Raw genomic sequence first — 15,059 nt, forward strand, 5'->3', positions numbered from 1 at the left:
ATATTCTGTAAGGAACAAACATGATGTGCAACAATTTTATTGTAATTGTAATGTAAATTCCCATAGCGATTTACATTATGTTCCCTCTGAAACAATTGACTGTTTACTCATTTGTTTTTCATATTAAAAAATTAAACTGTATATTAAATAGTCTTCATAAACCATTTAAGTTATAGGAGGCAATGAGGTCATTCACCTTCTCTCTAAAATTTAAAAGCTTGGACATAAGGAAAATAAAATGACTTAGAAAAGTTAAATTTTTAAAACTGACACTTAGGACATCCAGTTCTAATCAAGGTGGAATAGCTTATATTTAACTAGCCCTCTCTCCTGAAACAATGACAACAGGTGGAGAAAACCACTGTTTAGAGGCTTGGAGGTATGGGTCAATCAACAATCAAGAACTAAGGAGCTACAACCCTTGAAAGCAGGAGGAACATGAGGCAAGCACCACATTCGCCTCAACTTTGTTCCTGGGGGCATTTTCACAACTGTAGTCTGAAGGAAGATAATTCAAATAGCAAATGACAGTCCTATCTGGCTCTCCAATATGGAAAAGATATATGATGTGAGTATCTTAACCCCTTGGTGGTAAGTTATATTTTTTTTATTTCAAGTGAGAAACCAGCATTATGCTTTATGCATCAGTCCCACTGAACTTGATTTAACGACTGGAGGTTGAGTAGCTTTAGATGTGGATCAAAACAGTTGAATGGGTTTATTTAAAATGCAGATTCCTTGAAACCACTTCAGACCTACTAAATAATTCCCAATCAAAACAAGTGCCCTACGTGATTCTTATCACAAATACTAAAGTTAGAAAGCTATAGAAATGACACAATTTATGGCCATGAGTGCTGGGTGAAGAAGTTGAGGTGATTCCAGATCCGTTTTGGAGAACTACTGTGAGAACCCTGGAGATCATGCTGACTAGGTCCACAGACACGGACTGCCCTGTCTCTAGTCTCAGGTGAATACACACACAGAAGCAGCCACAGGAACCACGAGGGCGCCTCACAAAGTCGTGTACAGAACCGGCACTAACAGGCCAGAGATCTACCCCCATCTGTTCTGCTGGTCATAACTCAGGCTTTGGCTATCTACTAGGCTTCCAAGATACTGAAAAGAAGAGATTGTCATTTATTGATTAGAACATGTAAAACAACCTCCTCAACATCCAGGGAGTTATACAAGTCAACAAATAATCACAGGATAGGTCAATCTGTTATAGAAGCTGATACTCATTCTGAGAGAAGCAAAGACTTATAGTTCACATCTTTTGTGTTCTTTTGGGGGAGTGAAATTAGTTAAAACGTCTGAGTAAGAAATTCCACAACTTCATCCTTATACAAAAACACGGAAAAACTAGAAAATCTGTGGGAATGATCATTTTTATAACCATGAAAACCAATCAAAAGTTTACAGCAACCCTGAAAGTGTTTATTCAAGAAAAAAGGCTGAATCTCAGTAAGAACACTGAGATTTGTGGTACTGAACAAAGCTAGTGGAGGTGATGGAATTCCAGTTGAGCTATTTCAAATCCTGAAACATGATGCTGTGAAAGTGCTGCACTCAATATGCCAGCAAATTTGGAAAACTCAGCAGTGGCCACAGGACTGGAAAAGGTCAGTTCTCATTCCAGTCCCAAAGAATGCTCAAACTACTGCACAATTGCACTCATCTCACATGCTAGTAAAGTAATGCTCAAAATTCTCCAAGCCAGGCTTATAGCAATACGTGAACCGTGAACTTCCAGATATTCAAGCTGGTTTTAGGAAAGGCAGAGAAACCAGAAATCAAATTGTCAACAGCCAATGGATCATCAAAAAAGCAAGAGAGTTCCAGAAAAACATCTACTTCTGCCTTACTGACTATGCCAAAGACTTTGACTGTGTGGATCACAATAAACTGTGGAAAATTCTGAGAGATGGGAATACCAGACCACCTGACCTTCCTCTTGAGAAACCTATATGTAGGTCAGGAAGCAACAGTTAGAACTGGACATGGAACAACAGAGTGGTTCCAAATAGGAAAAGGAGTACGTCAAGGCTGTATATTGTCACTCTGCTTATTTAACTTATATGCAGAGTACATCATGAGAAACGCTGGGCTGGAAGAAGCACAAGCTGGAATCAAGACTGCCGGGAGAAATATCAATAACCTCAGATATGCAGATGATACTACCCTTATGGCAGAAAGTGAAGAGGAACTAAAAATCCTCTTGATGAAAGTGAAAGAGGAGAGTGAAAAAGTTGGCTAAAGCTCAACATTCAGAAAACTAAGATCATGGCATTTGGCCCCATTACTTCATGGCAAATAGATGGGGAAACAGTGGGAACAGTGTCAGACTTATTTTGGGGGGCTCCAAAATCACTTCAGATGGTGATTGCCACCATGAAATTAAAAGACGCTTACTCCTTGGAAGGAAAGTCATGTCCAACCTAGATAGCATATTAAAAAGCAGAGACATTACTTTGCCAACAAAGGTCTGTCCAGTCAAGGCTATGGCTTTTCCAGTGGTCATGTATGGATGTGAGAGTTGGACTGTGAAGAAAGCTGAGTGCCAAAGAATTGATGCTTTTGAACTCTGGTGTTGGAGAAAACTCTTCAGAGTTCCTTGGACTGCAAGGAGATCCAACCAGTCCATCCTAAAGGAGATCAGTCCTGGGTGTTCATTGGAAGGACTGATGCTGAAACTGAAACTCCAATACCTCATGTGAAGAGCTGACTCATTGGAAAAGACCCTGATGCTGGGAGGGGATGGGGGCAGGAGGAGAAGGGGACGACAGAGGATGAGATGGCTGGATGTCATCACCGACTTGATGGACATGAGTTTGAGTAAACTCCAGGAGTTGGTGATGGAGGGAGGCCTGGTGTGCTGCGATTCATGGGGTCACAAACAGTCAGACACAACTGAGCGACTGAACTGAACTGAATAATTTACCTCAATCCCATTTCCTGCTCCCAGTCTAAACCTCAGCCTTGAAAATGACAGCTCACATTCCAGTACTGATATTGGAAGCAAGAGAATGGGCTTTGTTCTGAAAGAATTGTAACTTTTTGTCTGAACTGTCTGGTGACTTCCTAGAAAACCTTCTGAAAAGTTTTGCCTTTACCCTGCCTCACTCATAATTTGCCTACTATGAAGCTGTTACTCTAATTTATGCAAAACATTTACTGGAAAATGTTTAGAAACTCCTGAGATAACAGAAAATTGTTGGGATACACGATGGAGTAACTACAAACTGAGTGAGGAAAGGTTGGGGAATGTAAACGGCTTTGAGAGGTTCTGATGAATTCCTGGGAAGGTCCAAGGCCATGGGCATGCTCAGGGAAGGCCGAGAGAAGGCCCTGTGTTCTCACTTCCGGCTGACTCCCAAGCTCTATGCAGATAAGAACTGAAGGCGAACGCAGAGACGCAGGCTGCCTGGGTGAGTGTCCAGTGTGTGCTACTCTTCCTCCCTCCACGTGCGCCACACACAGAGCACCTCTGTCAAGATGCAAAGACTGGGAGATTTCCTGGTTCCAGGCATTTAAGTAAAATCTCGGTCCAGTATTTAGCAGATGAATAGGCTAACCTAACAGAGATTTCTGTGGCCACACATGAAAAAGAATACAGACTCTATAAAATGAGTCACTATTAAACAACAGCAAACAGCAATAATCACAAATCCTGGGGAGGTGTGAGAATGTGACTTCCAGGAAGTGCCACAGTATTCAGTATTTCAACAACAAAAAAATAAAAGGCAATGAAAAATTCTAAATCAAATATAAGGAAACAATTCCATTTATAGTAACATCAAAAAATTTAAAATACTTAAAAATAATTTAACAAGCCTGAAACCCACACTGCAAGCTGCAAAACACTGTTGAAAGAAATTACCCTAAATAAATGGAAAGGCACCTCACATTCACGGACTGGAAGATGTCTAAACAGCAATTGTAACATGTATAAATGGCAATATTCCTTAAACAATTTATCGATTCAACAAAATCTCAATAAAAATTCCAGCTTGTCTTTTTTTTTTTTTTTTACAGAAATGGGTAAGCTCATTCCATAATTCAAAAAGAAAGGAAAAAGGTGTAAAATGCCAAGACAATCTTAAAGATAAAGAATAAAGTTGTAGGACTCATAATTTCCAATTTTTAAAGTCACTACAAAGCTACAGTAAAAAAAAAAAAAATAAACAGTCTGGTGCTGGAAAAAGGATAAGATACAGATTAACAGAACTGAACTCAAAGTCCAGAAATAAACCCACATGTTTAGTCAACTGATTAACAACATCATTATTGGACAGAGGACAGGGAAATTTGCCTTTATGACTGTGGGGTGTGCTTGTCAAGTTACACTCTTAACTAAAGTACAAAAAATAGTTGTAGGGGTAGTTCTGCTACAATATGACCAAAGACCCCATCACATGGGTGGTCTGGCACAGTGAGCTAAAAAGAAATTACAATCCAGAGGAGCCAAACACATAATTATATGATAGTTTTTACTGACTCTTCACATACCTGAGGTAATATATAAAGGCTGCAAACAGACAGCAATTAAAGTAGATAAAATCTAAATTGTGACTCCTGAAGTCTGAGACAGAGAAACCTGAAATGGTAAGTCAAGGATGGAAGAAAACTAATGACCCTCAAGTTCTTCCTCAATTCTCAACCAGACTTTTAAGAAATAAACTGCCAGCCCCTCCTATTTTGAGGGGAAGGGTATAAACACAGAAATCAGAAATGACTTAGCTCAGAGACTCAGCTTTGTCTGTAAAGACAAAAAGTAAGTAGAGAGACAGATTGAGGAGAAAAAGAATTTAAAGCAAAGTATTGCACTCATTCATGAATAACTCTGTTTTGACATTAAGATATTCAATAATTTTTTGGGGCATACTTCCTATTAAATAAGATCTGATGTGTATGTTGACAGTATTTAACAAAGTCCTGGCGTGGGGGGCACTTACATTTCACTGGAAGAAGATTATAAACGAATACATATCATAACGGGTGGTAGCAAATGCTATGAAGCAAAACTAAAGCTTATGTGTAAGCTAATTTTGCTGCTCTAACAGACCAAGTTGAACAGTGCTGAGACCTCAGAGCTCTGCATTTTGTGCCAGTTAATCTTTTTGGAGGTAGCTAGAGAATTAAGTCTCAGAAACAATTTTCTATTCAGACAGGCACTTTCCAAGTGGAAAAATAGAAGCATTTGAGACTAAAGCTTCCCTTAAAAAGATACTTGAAAAATTACCAGTCTTAGAAGAAATGAAATTCTTATACATGCTACAATATGGATGAACCTTGAAAACACCATGGCAAGTGAAATAAGTCAGGCATAACTGGACAAATATCATATGACTATCCTTACACGCAGTACGGGAATAGGCAAATTCACAGAGACAAAAAGTAGAACAGAGGTTACCAGGCACTTAAGGGAGAAGGGAATGGGTTTCTATTTGAAATGATGAAGTTCTGGAAACAGATAATGGTGACACTTGGATGAGACTGTGAATATATTTAATGCCAATGAATTACAGACTTAAAATGTTTAACAGAGCATTACCTTATATTTTACCTCAATAAAAATTACTTCCAAGAAGTTCCTTGGAAAAGAATGCCTCCGCAAAGTGTCCAAGAGCTGGGCAAGAGAGGAGTCTTTATAGAATACAGGAGGAGACTCTGTGGGTGGTGTGGGCAATGGGAACAGCATCAGGAGACTACTCCCCGCATGTGACTGACCATCTTCCATGGCCAACCTTGGAGGATAAGGATGCTACTTTATAAATGGAGTTGGAAAGTTTCTTTACAGGTCTATTTCTTATGTTCAGAAAAGCTTTGAAAACTACTTCCCTCATTTTATCTCACCCCCAGAATTTTTCTGAAAATGGTCAAAAGCATAAATGCTTAAAATAAAAGGCACAAAGTATTAAGATTACTAACATGGTCATTCCTCTTACTGATAAAAACATTATTAGAAAAAGGTATCTATTATTGAGTATAAAGACATCCAAGTAAGAGTAAAATTTAACCAGTGAGAGAACATGCTCTAAAGAGTAGTTAAAAAAAAAAAAAAACAAACCTGGAGCCAACAAACAAGTAACTTATAAAATTGACCTAGAAAATACAATGGTCCAACTAACAAATAACAAATGGGGTTTGTCTTCAGTCTGAGGTCTCTGATGTTCAGGGAATGCAGCAGTTCTTTGGTTCTGTTATCAATCCCTGATTCCTGGATGGCTGACTAACTCTATAGGTGGGAAGATTGTTCTGGCAGGAAAAGGAGGAAGTAAGCCATTTCCTCCTATTAGGCCATACCATGGACTATTCTTGTGCTATAAGGAACGAAAAGTGATGTGATCAGTTTTCAAAAAAATTCACTTAGGCTGTAATACATGGACCAGAACATCAGGAAGCCACTGCAAATTGTTGGGCAAGATTTTCACTATATTAAGGTGGTATTCATATATTCCTCAGATATTAGCCATTTGGTATTTTGTTGCTGTTGCTTAGGCAGTTATTCTGTTGTTCTCGTTTTGTTTTTATCTTTAAAGCTGGAAAGGATACTGAATGAGCTGAGTAGATATTCTCCTGAGGAAGTACAGAGCATACAAGAAAGGGGAAAGCAAGATCTAAGGGGGAGAGGGAATGAGTCTATAGTTATACTTTTTCTTCTGAGTTTTACTTTTTCTTCTCACTCCTATAACCTCTTTCAAAATGCTTAAATTAATTCTAAAGTCTGCCAATATCTGGTTTTAAGTCTTAAGTATACTAAAGATTTTAAAGTAAGAAATTACAGGGGCACTTACCATGATAGAAGAATGTCTAATATCCAATGCATAGGTATCATCCCAACTACGTGCACTTAATTTTAAAAACTTGCTCATATCCTCTCCTTTGATCCCAAGACTGCGAAGGCCATTCATCATTTTTCCTTCCAGTTTCAGCATATCCAAAAGACTTTAGATTAAAAAAAAAGAAATGTCTTATTTTGATTTGCCAAAAGTTTTTAATTAAATCCTTTACAGTTCATAGACATCTCAAAGCATTAGAAACAAGTTTCTCTGGTATTTTTATTAATAGCAGAAAAACACATCATTAAACTCATTAACAAACAGGACAAGAATTCCTAATTAGTTATCCAGTGTAAACTATGCTGAGTTTTTTAAGTTATAACAAAATCTTCTTTAAAGGGTAAGACATTAAGGCATATATATATTATATTCCTTCACCAAGGAAGTGAAAATATGTTCATTCCAGAGCAAGCCAAAAATGAAGGGAAAAAATACAAGAGGTCACTCTTTTGATACAAAAAACAAGATCAAACATGACCTAAAATACAAAGTTTCGTAAGAGTATGAAAGTTCGCATATGTTTAGAATACATATTAAAATTTCTAATTGCATATATAATAATTTGATACCTCTTAGTACTACTGTTAGAAAGTTATTATTGCTAAAAGTAACAACATCATCAATAAACGACCTTACTGACAATCAGGGCAATTTGATACTTTAAACCACTGTTTATCAAGTTCACTCTGGCTCTCATAACAACCTCAGGAAGTCTCAAGAGATGCCAATGAGGCTAAGAGAGATGAAACCTGCCCAGGAACTCAGCCAGTGGACTCGCAGAGCTGAGACACGAAGGCCATCTGCAAAGACAGGTAAGGCTGTACAGACCATGATAAAGTATGTTCATGTTGGGGAAGGTAAAAATCTACTAGGCAAGGAGGAATTCTGATTATTACATTTTGAAACCAAGTGTTTATATTTATTATATTTAACCCAAGTGCTTCATTCAAAAATCCATTCATGGAAATCACCTTGCCTTTCAGAAATGAACAGAATCAGAATAAAGTGATATACGGGCTTTAGATACAGTTCTTAGGGAGAACTATAGAAATCTACATTTAAAGAGTAGAGATCTAATATCTAAACTCCTAAGGAGGCTGTTTTAGAAGTGTTTCAAGCTGGCCTTTATGACGTCAGCTCAGCATGTCTGTATCCTAGACAGTTCTGACTGTATTAAAAGTAGACTTTTTACCATTCCCTCCAAATGTATTAGAAGATGAGTGTGATAAAAAAAAGCACCAGCTTGAATATCATAAATTAGCAATAATAAGATTTAGTTGGGGCTGTAACACTACATTGCATGTGGCTTCTTAAAGTTCTTAATCCCTTTAGTCTAAGTTTTCTCATTTGCAAAATAAGAATTGTGGATGGCACTGCCAATGTTCTCTCCATTTAAAAAATGTTAAGATGCTTATTGAAGAGATATTTTTTATGTGATAGAATTATAATATTCTTCATAGCTTCTGTAACTACCATCTTTGCTATCACAACCTAGTTTTCAAGGAAAACTATCAACAGAAAAACTAGATAGAGCTACGAGGTGTGGTACACTGAAAAGGGCATGAGATTTCAAACCCTGAAACTATTTGCTAGTTGTGTCCCTATCTTTATGGGAGATCTGAGTCTTTGTTTCCCCATACATAAAAAGAGAACAGTAATAATCAACTGATACGGTATTACGATTAAATGAATTTACTACTAAGCACACAGTTGCTCTCAACAGTACCAGTTTCTTCCTTGCTCTTTTCAAATCTTGAATTTTGGATACCAAATTAAAAAAAAAAAACAAACCTGGTTCTTGAAATATGATAGGTTTATCAGGAAAACTTATCTCTGGATTTTTAAATAATAAAAACTATTTTTCATGCTTCTCTTTTAATAGTTACTAGGAAACAATAGAATGGAAAAGACTACAGAGATCTCTTCAAGAAAATTAGAGATACCAAGGGAACTTTTCATGCAAAGATGGCACAATAAAGGACAGAAATGATATGGACCTAACAAAAGCAAAAGATATTAAGAAGAGGTGGCAAGAATACTCAGAAGAACTATACAAAAAAGATCTTCATGACCCAGATAATCATGATGGTGTGATCACTCACCTAGAACCAGACACCCTGGAATGCGAAGTCAAGTGGGCCTTAGGAAGCATCACTATAAACAAAGCTAGTGGAAGTGATAGAATTCCAGTTGAGCTATTTCAAATCCTGAAAGATGATGCTGTGAAAGTGCTGCACTCAATATGCCAGCAAATTTGGAAAACTCAACAGCGGCCACAGGACTGGAAAAGGTCAGTTTTCATTCCAATCTCAAAGAAAGGCAATACCAAAGAATGCTCAAACCACCGCACAATTGCACTCATCTCACATGCTAGTAAAGTAATGCTTAAAATTCTCCAAGCCAGGCTTAAGCAATACATGAACGGTGAACTTCCAGATGTTCAAGCTGGTTTTAGAAAAGGCAGAGGAACAAGAGATCAAATTCCCAACATCCGCTGGATCATCAAAAAAGCGAGAGAGTTCTAGAAAAACATATACTTCTGCTTTATTGACAGTCTTTGACTGTGTGGACCACAAAAAACTGTGGAAAATTCTGAAAGAGATGGGAATACCAGATCACCTGACCTGACTCTTAAGAAACCTGTATGCAGGTCAGGAAGCAACAGTTAGAACTGGACATGAAACAACAGACTGGTTCCAAATTGGGGAAGGAGTATGTCAATGCTGTATATTGTCACTCTGCTTATTTAACTTATATGCAGAGTACATCATGAGAAATGCTGAACTGGATGAAGCACAAGCTGGAAGCAAAACTTCCGGGAGAAATATCAATAACCTCAGATATGCAGATGACACCACACTTATGGCAGAAAGCTAAGAGGACTTAAAAAGCCTCTTGATGAAAGTGAAAGAGGAGACTGATAAAGTTGGCTTAAAACTCAACATTAAGAAAACTAAGATCATGGCATCTGGTCCTGTCACTTCATGGCAAATAGATGGGGGAAAAAAGGAAACCATGATAGACTTTATTTTTGGGGGGCTCCAAAATCACTGCAGATGGTGACTGCAGCCATGAAAGTAAAAGACGCTTACTTCTTGGAAGAAACGTTACGACCAACCTAGACAGCATATTAAAAAGCAGAGACATTACTTTGCCAACAAAGGTCTGTCCAGTCAAAGCTATGGTTTTTACAATAGTCATGTACGGATGTGAGAGTTGGACTATAAAGAAAGCTGAGCACCGAAGAATTGATGCTTTTGAACTGTGGTGTTGGAGAAGGCTCCTGAGAGTGCCTTGGATTGCAAGGAGATCCAACCAGTCCATCCTAAAGGAAATCAGTCCTGAATATTCTTTGGAAGGACTGATGCTGAAGCTGAAACTCTAATACTTTGGCCACTTGATGCGAAGAACTGACTCATTGGAAAAGACCCCGATGCTGGGAAAGACTGAAGAAGGGAGGAGAAGGGGACGACAGAGGATGAGATGCTTGGATGGCATCACCAACTCAGTGGCCACGAGTTTGAGTAACTCTGGGAGTTGGTGATCGACAGGCAGGCCCGGCGTGCTACAGTCCATGGGGTCGCAAAGAGTCAGACACGACTGAGCAACTGAACTGAATTTTAAATTTGCTTAGAACCTTTCACTGGCTTCTCCTGCCCTCGAGATAAAAGGCCAAAATGTGAAAGCTGGTTCCACAATCTTTGTCCACCTGTGCAACCTAAGTACCTTCCAGCTCCTCCTCACTGCATATTCTGGCCGTACTAGACCATGCATTTTCTCAAATATGTCATGTTTGTAGAACCTCTACTCTCTACGCTGCCTGATTCATCCTTAAATATCACTTCCTTGAAGAAAATTGATATCCACTGTCCCCATCAAGAACAAGTTTAAAACCCTCAAAGCACTACACTTTATCTTTCAGAAACCTTATCACAATATAATTATTATTTAATTTCAATTATCCCACTAGACTATAAATTCTGTTTAAGACATTTCTGTCTTGTTCACCACTATACCCCCAATACCTAGCAGTCTCTATACCATGGAAATTCAGACATTAGCCAAATCGAATTTTATTATTGACTTGATTTTACCACATTGAATTTTAAAGCTGCCCACATCACAGAAACGTATTTATCCAGAGCTCAAACTGTGAGCCAGGCAACTTCACTAAGATACAAAAAAATTACACAAGTGGGACCATCAAGACACTCTGTGACCTCTTTCTTTCTGGTAGTTATACTGTACTGACATTATTCAAGTCTGAACAGGCTAGCTATCAAAATAAGTAACATCCAATATGTTACCAGAGTCAATTTCTTGCGTAGTTCTACTTGACCAGAGTCTGGTCCACTCTGAGGCTAGGGTGACTACTAAGTAGCTCTATGGTAGATGTATCTAAGGTAGATACATAAAACACATTTATGGAACTCCTCAAATTTATTTGGTCCCATCTGCCTTCTTCCCTAGTCACTGCCCCTGCCTCCTACTTCCCTAGTCTCCCTGGGGGTGAGAGTCAGGCTTGGGCACATGCTGTGGGAACCACTGCTGACCTGACTCTAAGCATGGGGGCTTTGGCTCCTCCGGGATCACAGAAGAAAGGTTGGGCTGTGGGCATGACATCAGTTCTCCACGACCCCAAAATGCAGAAAATAGGAAGAAAGAGAAAAATTATTCCTCCTTCACTTTTGTTCCCCAAATTCTACAGTACTGGTTGCACAGCAATCTCTCTCCAGATCTAGGACATAACTTCAATATTAGGACATTTTCCTTCCTCTCCTCTTTCTTGCATAATTTTCCTCCATTCATCAACCTCTTCATACTGTTTTTTTACCTGACATTCTCTGATCTTTCCTGAGAACCTTTCTTTGATTGTGATATAAATATCCTCACATATTTTATTTTCTCTACTTTAAGGGAATTACAGTAGTTTCAACTAGTGATCCCAACAAGAAGGAACAAAAATGTATCACACATCATGCAGATCAATAATTACCAGGAGAGGATCCAAGAGGGTTCTATTTCTCGAATAACCTGTAGCCTTTCCATTGACAAAGTACATCTCAAAGTGTTTCTGCTATAAAAATTTCCCCATACAATGCCACAGAAAACTTTTGAAAATCTACCTACCAATTCTGCCCTCTTTTAAATCTCTTTTCACTGTTCTTGAGCACAGGTGTAATTTCTGTACTCTGAAGCTTACAGCCAGGAGCTAACAACTGCTTTACTCTATGTGTAGTTATCTATCCTTCACATCTTAGATTAGCAAAGACTCAACTAAATAAAGATAAAAGCTCCACTTGAATCCAACTTCTCAATCTTTCCTGTGTTTTCCTATGTATCTCTAAACTTGCTAAGAAAATGAAAGTTGACATTCAGAAAAAACAAACTGAATTAAATTAAAACTAAATATTTGAAATAAAGTATTGCATTTACTAAATTCATCTTATATTCTAATTATGAATTTTTAAAGTAGTTTTATGGCTCTCTTTAAAAGTAAAGTAAATTCACTTTGATTTCTCTTCTGTGGCCTATGGCTTTTCATTTACAGGTTAATGGCCACGATAAATACAAGACTTTCTAATTCTGCACTAGAGCATGTTGGGGAACTTTTTTTGACCTAAAGAGACAGTATCGAGCAATCTATCATTTCCTTCTTTTGGCCACACCGTGCTGCATGGGGGATCTTAGTTCCCCAACCAGGCATCAAATCCACGTTCCTGGCACGGGGAGCATAAAGTCTTAACCACTGGACTGCCAGGGAAGTCCCTAGCAATCTAACATTTCAGGTTTACTTTCTGATGGATACAAGCACTTAAAATTCTTCCTGCTGGTTTCTTTATTCTGGGAAAACATCTCATACTCCTTTCACATCTTTTCTGAAGGGTACAACTCCCTAGCTACTCAGCACTGGCCCAAGAAACTTTCAAGCTAATGACAGACCTACTTGTCAATTAAAGACAGTTTCAAATAATAGGACAAGAATAAGTCTAGGATTCAGAAACTTCAATTTTCTCATCTGAATAAATTTCTCCAAGGTTTCTTTCAGCTCTGATATTCAAAGACACTTAAGAGAATATTCTACCAAAATAACAGAGTTGCTTTGCAAAATCGAAAAGATATATTTGCTTTAAAGTGAATATCTGCATTTCAACAAATACTAAATTCAGAACAAAAGTGCATCTTTACACATAAACCAGAGTTTGTATCAGTAATTTAATACTTACCTAAAAGGATCATAGGAATCCATATCAACACGAAGTCCATTTATATACAGACCAGCATCGCCTGGCTGAATATCAAATTTATCTTGAAGATGCTGGAAATAGAGAAAATAATTAACCAAGTGATACAACAATAGTTGATCTGTGTCAGGAGTTGGCAAACTATTTCTACTGAGTTGGATAGTAAATATTTTTAGGCTTTGCCAACTACTCAACTCCATCCTGCAGCACAAAAGCACCACAGACAATTAACAAACGAGCATGATTATGTTCCAATAAAACTTTTATGCATTAAGACAGGCAGCAGGCCATATTTGGCCTTTACGTGGATAGTACTGCCCACACTTGATGGGAATTTTATAAAAGGTTAGCGAGACAATACTTGAGTATTTTGCTTTTGTAATATGTGATATTAATTTCCTAATGCTACAACTACTACTTACCTATTACATTTTATACTGTATGTGCATGTGCACACAAACACTTAGCATTTGACAGCTGGCAAATCCTATTCTTTGATAGACCAGAACTCAAAAACTTTGGTGTATGTGTAAATATTTAGCAATCACTCTAAATTCCTAAGTTTCCATGAAAGAAGTGTTTCAATGTTCACTTTTAGTTAACTAAAACTTCACTTTTCTTCATTTTATTGATGTAAATATTGATGTAAAAATTCAAATATCTTATGCTTTCAAATGTTATCAAGAATTTTTACAATTTTGATGTATTTTATTTTTTCTTCTACTTAAGAATAAACAGATTTTAACCTTCAAGTGAATAAACTTTTTCTGACTTTGTTATTGATTTCTAGTTTGCACTGAGACTGAGAATTTTTTCCTATTTATTCCACTTTCTGGAATTTTTGCAATTATTACTTTCACTTGGTCTTCTATATCTTTACTTACTTTTTGACCATTTCATTAGTCTTAAGGAGAGGTAAATTATACTTCTTCCATTTCCTGTAGTTTGTTTCATGATGCTGTTGCAGTGTTTTGATGTAAAGATATTTTAAACTGCTCTATTTTCATTATGAATTGTATCCTTTAGTATTATAAAGGGCCATTTTTGGATCATTAATATTTTTAGATCTGAATTTGGCTTCATGGCATTTTAAGATCATACCCTTAGAACATAGTATTTGCTTGATATACCTTTGCACATCCTTTCATCTTTGACATTTCTGAATCATGTTAAGGGTTTTTATTTCACATACAAACATTAGGTGTGTTTGTGTCACACCTAATGAAACAAACAGAAAATTTTTGCTCATATGTTAAGCATATTTACATTTGTTGATATCCTAGGCTTGGTTAGCCTCAAACGGGATTCTTTCATGCTGTTTACTCTTTCAAGATTTATTTTTAAAGTTCTCTTTTTTATTTTCTTGTTCACTCAGCTCTCTTCATGCTTCGCAAGATTTAGACTTTTCTCTACTAGTTACTATCAAACATGTATATTTATTTAATACCCTCCGTCATCTTTTTAACCAATAGCTAGAAAGAGATGGGAATACCAGACCACCTGACCTGCCTCTTGAGAAACCTGTATGCAGGTCAGGAAGCAACAGTTAGAACTGGACATGGAACAACAGACTGGTTCCAAACAGGAAATGGAGTACGTCAAGGCGGTATATTGTCACCCTGCTTATTTAACTTATATGCAGAGTACATCATGAGAAACGCTGAACTGGAAGAAGTACAAGCTGGAATTAAGATTGCCGGGAGAAATACCGATAACCTCAGATATGCAGATGACACCACCCTTATGGCAGAAAGTGAAGAGGAACTAAAAAGCCTCTTGATGAAAGTGAAAGAGGAGCGTGAAAAAGTTGGCTTAAAGCTCAACATTCAGAAAACCAAGATCATGGCATCTGGTCCCATCACTTCATGGGAAATAGATGGGGGAACAGTAGAAACAGTGGCAGACTTTATTTTTTGGGGCTCCAAAATCACTTCAGATGGTGATTGCCGCCATGAAATTAAAAGATGCT

At 37.5% G+C, this 15,059-nt stretch overlaps 1 protein-coding gene across 2 annotated transcripts in view; it reads right to left on the reverse strand.

Moving 5' to 3' along the window:
• UGGT2 (UDP-glucose glycoprotein glucosyltransferase 2) overlaps positions 1-15,059 on the reverse strand; it is a 137,453-nt gene that overhangs the window by 73,963 nt on the left and 48,431 nt on the right. For both annotated transcript variants that reach the window (XM_043892451.1, XM_043892452.1), the window contains 2 exons: positions 13,073-13,164; positions 6,801-6,951 (listed from right to left, as the gene is read on the reverse strand). In XM_043892451.1, coding sequence (XP_043748386.1) covers positions 6,801-6,951; positions 13,073-13,164 — 243 coding nt within the window. The remainder of the gene's footprint in view (positions 1-6,800; positions 6,952-13,072; positions 13,165-15,059) is intronic.

The sequence above is a fragment of the Cervus elaphus genome, chromosome 30 (assembly GCF_910594005.1).
Source record: "Cervus elaphus chromosome 30, mCerEla1.1, whole genome shotgun sequence".
Taxonomy (NCBI): domain Eukaryota; kingdom Metazoa; phylum Chordata; class Mammalia; order Artiodactyla; family Cervidae; genus Cervus; species Cervus elaphus.